This window comes from Sorex fumeus, unplaced genomic scaffold (genome assembly GCF_029834395.1).
Source record: "Sorex fumeus unplaced genomic scaffold, SorFum_2.1 ptg000128l, whole genome shotgun sequence".
Taxonomy (NCBI): domain Eukaryota; kingdom Metazoa; phylum Chordata; class Mammalia; order Eulipotyphla; family Soricidae; genus Sorex; species Sorex fumeus.
Genome location: NW_026606185.1, coordinates 47,661,661 through 47,669,766, shown reverse-complemented (window position 1 = coordinate 47,669,766; position 8,106 = coordinate 47,661,661). Strand labels below are relative to the sequence as shown.

General features: G+C 44.5%; 1 protein-coding gene across 1 annotated transcript; it reads left to right on the top strand.

The window, feature by feature from the left end:
* The first annotated feature begins 316 nt into the window (after nt 1–316).
* LOC130045235 (CDAN1-interacting nuclease 1-like) lies at nt 317–2,035 on the top strand. The gene is made up of 3 exons (XM_056137972.1): nt 317–456; nt 1,187–1,919; nt 1,991–2,035. The coding sequence occupies exons 1-3, from the start codon at nt 317–319 to the stop codon at nt 2,009–2,011; spliced, it is 894 nt and encodes a 297-aa protein (XP_055993947.1). The 3' UTR covers nt 2,012–2,035.
* Nucleotides 2,036–8,106: the final 6,071 nt, after the last annotated feature.

Here is an 8,106-nt window from a genome sequence, read left to right as displayed (position 1 = left end):
GCTTTCTATATCACAATCTTTCATGATGGGTTCCTTTTCAGAGACATAAGGGAGAAAACAGTGTCTTGAAAAAGCAAAAGAAAGAAAAGGCACTGAAGTATGATTCTGTAAGCATACTGTTGTTGAACTTCTTCTGTGTGGTCCTGCTTCTGCTGGTAGATGTTGTGTCTGGGTGTGAGGAAGACCACAGGCTTATTTCTCCTGGCTCAGCATTTCTTCTGTGTGCTGTCAGCAAAAAAGGAACAGACAGAGGTGACAGTTTCATTGGAAATCAATTTGCCCAATGCACACGAAATAGCCACAACATGGCACCCAAATGGACCAATTCTCTGCGATTTTCCGCAGAATTACCCTCCATTCACCTTCACAGTCAACTAAGCTTATCTCTTGGAGAAAACAGAGTCCAGAATGTCTGGGTTATACTCAGATGCCAACTCTAACATTTCATGCTGTCCTGTAAGCTTGAAAGACAAATCCAGAAATACAGCCTGTACTGGAGCTGTTAACCATAGCAGTTGATATCAAAGCATCCAGAATCCATCATTAGCACTGTAGCACTGTCCTCCCATTGTTCATCGATTTGCTTGAGTGGGCACCAGTAACATCTCTATTGTGAGACTTGTTGTTACTGTTTTTGGCATATTGAATATGTCAGGGGCAGCTTGCCAGGCTTTGCCGTGCAGGCGAGATACTTTTGGTAGCTTGCTGGGCTCTCTGAGAGGGGCAGAGGAATCAAACCTGCGTTGGCTACATACTAGGCAAACACCCTACCCACTATGCTATCACTCTGGCCATTAGGTATAGAAAATGAGATTCAGGATTAAATTAAGCTAACCCTGTTTTCCAAGGGAAAGTTAATGATTTTGAGAAAAACACAAAAGACTAAATTCTCTTTTCCTTGGAAAGAAATGGCAAAATTTTTAGATATTAATAGCTGGTGCGCTAAGTGTGAAAATCTATAGTACCTTTCATCAAATCAACTAATGAATCATGATGTCTGAATAAAGCTTTAAGTACTTAAAAGAACTTATACTTTCAGGATCTAATTTGGGTTCCACAATTACTCTAGGAAAAACTTATAATACATTGTTGTCTCTACCTTCTTGGTGAAAAAATGTGAAAACATGGTTTATTTAAGGAGACATATGAGTTGGTTATGGAGTTTGCCTTCCTAAAAACTGTCCAGTGGGAAAACTGAGGAAGCCGAGGAAGCTGCGCCCTGCAGCTGCGTGCCCATCTCTCAGCGCCATAGACCGAGGCTGCTGGAACCCAGCGTAGTTTTACTTTGTCCCCGTCCCCCTCTCAGTCCCTGGTCCAACAGGATATTGACCAAAGTCCAGTACGACGAGATAGCCCAGTGCCTAATGTCTGTGCCGCCCACCAGGCAGAGTCTGAGGAAGCTGAAACAGAGGTTCCCCAGTCAATCGCAGGCCACTCTGCTGAGCATCTTCTCCCAGGAGTACCAGAAACATATTAAAAGAACACATGCCAAGCATCATACTTCAGAAGCGATTGAAAGTTATTATCAGAGGTACCTGAGTGGAGTGGTGAAAAATGGAGCTGCCCCAGTGCTCCTGGATCTGGCCAATGAGGTGGACTATGCACCCACATTAATGGCAAGGATTATACTGGAGAGGTTTCTACAGGAACATGAGGAAGCGCCACCCTCCAAGTCTGTTATAAATAGTATGCTACGGGACCCTTCTCAGGTTCCAGATGGAGTTCTCGCAAATCAGGTCTATCAGTGCATTGTGAACGACTGCTGTTATGGCCCGCTGGTGGACTGCATCAAACACGCCATTGGTCATGAGCACGAAGTCCTGCTGCGAGGCTTACTTCTCGAGAAAAATCTCTCCTTTCTGGACGAAGATCAGCTTCGTGCAAAGGGCTATGACAAAACCCCAGATTTTACTTTACAAGTACCAGTTGCTGTGGAAGGGCACATAATTCACTGGATTGAAAGCAAAACCTCATTTGGTGATGAATGTAGCCACCACGCCTACCTGCATGACCAGTTCTGGAGCTACTGGAATAGTTCTTAAAGGTATTTAAAAGGCAAGAAGACGCCTCCCCGATGGAACCGCAGTGACCAGAAGCCTCTACAAGCACAGCTCGAATATGCAGGAACTAGGACTTTTCCTCAAAATTGCCGGGACTACAGCTCCCAGGTAACCTCTGATTCCGGAAGTCACGCCCAGAGCCCAGCCCCCAGCGCCATCTTTACAGCATACAGCCAAAGAGAAGGGCCACATGGAGGGCAAGATCCTCAGCTCCCGGTGGAAAAAAAAAAAACAGGTTCCAAAAAGAACCGAGATCATCGGGAAGTCCCAGATGGGGTAGGTACCACATCCCGCTTCCCCCAGATGGAACCCCGGTGACCAGAAGCCTCTACAAGCACAGCTCGAGTATGCGGGAACTAGGACTTTTCCTCAAAATTGCCGGGACTACAGCTCCCAGGTAACCTCTGATTCCGGAAGTCACGCCCAGAGCCCAGCCCCCAGCGCCATCTTAACAGCATACAGCCAAAGAGAAGGGCCACATGGAGGGCGAGATCCTCAGCTCCCGGAGGAAAAAAAAAAAACAGGTTCCAAAAAGAACCGAGATCATCGGGAAGTCCCAGATGGGGTAGGTACCGCATCCCGCCTCCACCAGATGGAACCCCAGTGACCAGAAGCCTCTACAAGCACAGCTCGAGTATGCGGGAACTAGGACTTTTCCTCAAAACTGCCGGGACTACAGCTCCCACATGGAGGGTGAGATCCTCAGCTCCCGCAGGGAAAAAAAAAAACAGGTTCCAAAAAGAACCGAGATCATTGGGAAGTCCCAGATGGGGTAGGTACCGCATCCCACCTCCACCAGATGGAACCCCGGTGACCAGAAGCCTCTACAAGCACAGCTCGAGTATGCGGGAACTAGGACTTTTCCTCAAAACTGCCGGGACTACAGCTCCCAGGTAACCTCTGATTCCGGAAGTCACGCCCACAGCCCACCCCCCAGCGCCATCTTTACAGCATACAGCCAAAGAGAAGGGCCACATGGAGGGCGAGATCCTCAGCTCCCGGAGGGGAAAAAAAAAACAGGTTCCAAAAAGAGCTGAGATCATCAGGAAGTCCCAGATGGGGTAGGTACCGCATCCCGCCTCCCCCAGATGGAACCCCGGTGACCAGAAGCCTCTACAAGCACAGCTCGAGTATGCGGGAACTAGGACTTTTCCCCAAAACTGCCAGGACTACAGCTCCCAGGTAACCTCTGATTCCGGAAGTCACGCCCACAGCCCACCCCCCAGCGCCATCTTTACAGCATACAGCCAAAGAGAAGGGCCACATGGAGGGCGAGATCCTCAGCTCCCGGAGGAAAAAAAAAACAGGTTCCAAAAAGAGCCGAGATCATCGGGAAGTCCCAGATGGGGTAGGTACCGCATCCCGCCTCCCCCAGATGGAACCCCAGTGACCAGAAGCCTCTATAAGCACAGCTCGAGTATGCAGGAACTAGGACTTTTCCTCAAAACCTCTCTATATACAAAGTATTCAATGGGAAGTAAACCACCCAACGTTTCTTCCTGAAAATCAGAGTTAAGTTTGGAGCACGGCCACAGCCCCAGAAACACAAGGACTTAATGCAGAACACAGCAGCTTGGAGCAGAAAAGTGAATGGACTATGCATTAATCCAGGCCATCATGTCTGCCCGGAGGGGAAAGGGTGTTGCTCCCTTCCGCCCTCCTCCCTCTGGAAAGAAAGATGGCGGCCACATGGGAGCCTTATGGACAGCAGGTATGAGCCGGGGGTGTGGGGGAGATGAAAACCTCATGGAAAGGGGGGCGTTCTGGTCTGTCCTTCACGCCCTACCGAGGTCACCAGTTGCCCCCCGCGAGCGGCTCTCCAGCACAGCCACGGCCCCAGAAGCACAAGGATTTAATGCAGAACCCGACAGCTTGGAGCAGAAAAGTGAATGGACTATGCGTTAATCCAGGCCATCATGTCTGTCCAGAGGGGAAAGGGTGTTGCCCCATTCGCCCTCTCCTCTCTGGAAAGAAAGATGGCGGCCACATGGGAGCCTTGTGGACAGCAGGTATGAGCCGGGGGTGTGGGGGCGACTAAAACCTCATGGGAGGGGGGGCGTTTCGGTCCACCCTTCACGCCCTACTGAGGCCACCAGTTGCCCCCCACGAGCGGCTCTCCAGCACGGCCACAACTCCAGAGCACAGAAACCAATTTCTTAACTATCTGACTTTCAGTAGAAATACTTCCAGGGTCAATAAGTAAAATAGCAGAAATCCAAAACCAACATTTAATTCTTGAACCCAGCTGTAGAAAGCAAATCACTTCACAATGCTTTTTCAGCATGTCTGGTTTGGGGGGGAGGTAAACTCTAAATAATAGTGGTGAATCTTTTATTGAAACAATGAATCTAATCAAAGCAGATAGAGTGTTAACTAGAATTCATCTGCCTCACAGGGACTGGGAGGGGTGGGGGGTGAGGTTTTATTGGGGTTCTTCATGGTAAAAAATAAGTATTGGTAAAGGGAAATGTGTTTGATATTTGCATGACTGAGACCTAAACCTGAAAGCTTTGTAACCTTTCCCACAGTGATTCAATAAATAAATAAATAAAAAGGCAAGAAGAGATAATATTTTTACCTCATCCCAAACTTCTATAGGCATTCACGATAAGCTTTTTCCTCTATAATTGTAGATATGTGTGTGTGTGAGAGAGAGAGAGAAAGAGAGAGAGAGAGAGAGAGAGAGAGAGAGAGAGAGGAGAATAAAAGTGCCTGCCATAGAAGCCGGTGATATGGGGCAGGAGGAAAACTGAGGACATTGGTAGTGGGAAATGTACACTTGTGAAGGGATGAGTGTTGGAACATTATATGACTGAAACCCAATCATGAACAACTTTGTAACTGTATTCATTGTGACTCAACTTAAATAAATAAAAATAAAGTTTTAAAATGAAAAAAAAACTGTCCAGTAGATATTCTCTTCTGTTGACATCCAGTCTGTTTTATGTCATAGGAACTAATTCAATATTCAGCTCCTTGTATTGTATGTAGTTTAATGATTTCTCAAGGTGATAAGACAGGAAATCACATCTCTTACTATGAGTTATTCATTGTCAAATATAATATGGGAAGCCTGGAAGTGTTCTAAATTACACTGAAAGTTTGAAAAGACAGTTCAAAGACAGAGAGCATGCATTACACACACAGGGCCAAGTTGGATCCCTGGCGTTGCCTGATCCTTCACACACTTCCAGGAGTGACCCCCAAAAAATCTGGAAATAGATACCAAGAGAAGCAAGATGTGGCACCAGAACAACAAAATAAATGCACTGACAGAATCAGGGTAAGAGCATGTGAAATAAATTCTAATCATACATCATACAGAGGTAACTATGTACATTATTTTTTTTAAAAAAATGAATCACAATGGAAAACAGTTATAGACTTACAAACTTTCATACTTGTGTTTCAGTCATACAATGATCAAGTACCCATCCCTTAGCCAGTGCCCATTCTCCACCACCAATGATCCCAGTATTCCACCCACCACCCCCACCCTATCCCCTCCACCCAACCCTACCTCTGTGACAGGGCATTCCCTTTAGCTCTCTCTCTCCTTATGGGTGTTGTGGTTTGCAATAGAGGTATTGAATGTCCATCATTTGGTCTATAGTCTACTTTCAGCTCTCATCTCCCATCCTGAGCAGGCCATTTAAGCACCCCGTACTTGGTGGTCCTTCTCTATCTGAGCTGCCATTTCCCCCAGCAAGTGAGGCCGGCTTCACCAAGTCATGGAGCAATCCTCCGGGTATTCATCTCTGCTGTTCTTGGGTATAAGTCACCCATTCTGTTACTTTATATTCCACAAATGAATGCAATCATTCTATGTCTGTCCCTCTCTTTCTGACTCATTTCACTTAACATGATACTCTCCATGATATGTACAATACTCTTGTTCCTCCCATTTTCAGTCCTGTTTCAGGACTTAGTGTGCCATTTTTAAGACTTGGTCATTCTCCCGAATTCCTGAATCTTGAGGTCTTACTCTCTAGCACCACAATCCTACCTTTTAATGCAGACCCTTTATCCATCCTGACTTTTCTATCCTTCTTATTCCTACTTATTCAGTTGTATTATTATTCATACAAGTTCTCTTTAAAAAATCATTCAACGCCTTCCCAATATTTTTGGTTCTGTCCTAGGCCTGCCACAGTGTTTCCTTGCTCTTATTCTCCAGGTTCTTAGTAAATTCCTGACCTTTACTGTCTAACTCAGGGACTCATATTCGATGGGTCCTCATAGGACACCTACCATGCATAGCTATCCAGCCAGAGCTTTCCCTCCCATATTTGGAGAGACAAGTATCTTTATTCTTCATCTTGTGAGGAGAGAAAACACTGAGGCATTTTACATGAACATCTTTCCCCCATTTCAGCATTTCCAAGGCAGAATAAAGTGAGCTGGAGAGCATTCTCCCATTTAAGGATGTTGGTGTGACTGCTTAATAGATTTTGGAGGAGGACTCTGTTGCAATTCTTCATTTCCTTTGTCTCTTGTTGCAGGTTTTCATTAACCTTTAAGGTTGTCTTCATTTTGTGGTTTGCATTTTAAGCATTTTCTGGTTTTGAAACTGCCTGGCAAGTGATTTCTTTTGATCCAACTGCTTCCCCCAATTACTATTATATTTAACTCTTTTGTAAAATAGCAAACTCCACACCCTTCTGTATATCTCAGACCACCATCCCACCCATCTGTGGCCCTTATGGTTCCAGGTTTCATTTAGGAACTGAGCTTCATGCACTTAAGGAAATGATCCACAGATATTATAATTCTGCGTTTCTTGCCAGCTGGGAAGTCTTCTGGTTTCTGAAAGAAGGAAGGAAGGAAGGAAGGAAGGAAGGAAGGAAGGAAGGAAGGAAGGAAGGAAGGAAGAGAGGGAGGGAGGGAGGGAGGGAGGGAGGGAGGGAGGGAGGGAGAGATGGGCAATGATGGATACTTTGGACATCTACCATGTGGTTCTAGAAACATAATGACATATGTTACCATAGAATACATACTTCCCTTCCCTTAAATCCTGTCTTTCATGGAAAATTCTCCATTGATTGTCCAGTTCAGGATTATCTTCGATTTCATCAGTCATTCAAATACTAATACTTTATAAATTTTGCCAAAGACAAAAGAGGGTAAATTATATTTAAGTTTATATTTTAGGTAAAATATAAATTGAGATTATTTTGTACTACAGCATTGAAAAACTAGTTAACACATATGGAGCATGAACTCTATTCTAAGAATTAAAAAACAAATGATTTGCTTGTTCTAATTTTTTACTGAATGTGTATGAGATTCAGTCTGTTGCATCCATCTTAGAGAGCCATGACTCTGAGAGATAATTTCAGCTGCCTTCTCAAGTTAGCATTCTAGGAAATGACTCCAACTCTCTTTGACTCTAGGATCTCTTTCCTTTAAATACTTAACCATTTCTATTCCTTGCCACCCTTCTCACACTTCTGGAAAAGGAAAATGAAGTTCCCTTTACTCTGGCAACAGCAGTTCTGCATTTGTAATTGAAAACTTGGTTTGTCCACTTGCTTTGTTTGTAATATCCACACATCAGTGAGGTCATCCGCTAATTCTCTTTCTCCTTCTGATTTATTTAACTTAGTATTCCCATGAGTTCAATGCATGTTATAGCAAAAGGCAAGCTTTCCTCCTTCCTTAAAGCTGAGTAGTATTACATTGTGTATATGTACAACCTCTTCTTTATCTGCTCACCTGTTGGTAGGGACTTAGGATGTTCCAAGTCAAGTTTTCAAAAGAATTTTCCTAGACATAACTTCCTCTGCTATACACATTACCTAACTGGATTTCATTCTCTCTCTTACAGCACATTAGTAATTTACTGTTAATATACACTTGGGTGAGTTCAAATTTACATGCCTTCCCAGCAGTCATTGCCCGATCTTTCCTCCATTATGTAGTTTTCTGTCTAGAAAAAAATGTCTAGATACAAATTTTTTCACTGACATGTATCATTTCACTGATTCAATGAGCTCACATGTCTCAAATCCATATATGGCCTCCCTCTACTGTGCTAGACTGTGGA

Coding starts and splice junctions, on each gene's coding strand:
- LOC130045235 (XM_056137972.1), top strand. CDS start 317: ATGGACCAATTCTCTGCGATTTTCCGCAGAATTACCCTCCATTCACCT. Junction 457..1,186: donor CTAACATTTCATGCTGTCCT/GTAAGCTTGAAA, acceptor AAAACTGTCCAG/TGGGAAAACTGAGGAAGCCG. Junction 1,920..1,990: donor CCCCAGATTTTACTTTACAA/GTACCAGTTGCT, acceptor TGATGAATGTAG/CCACCACGCCTACCTGCATG.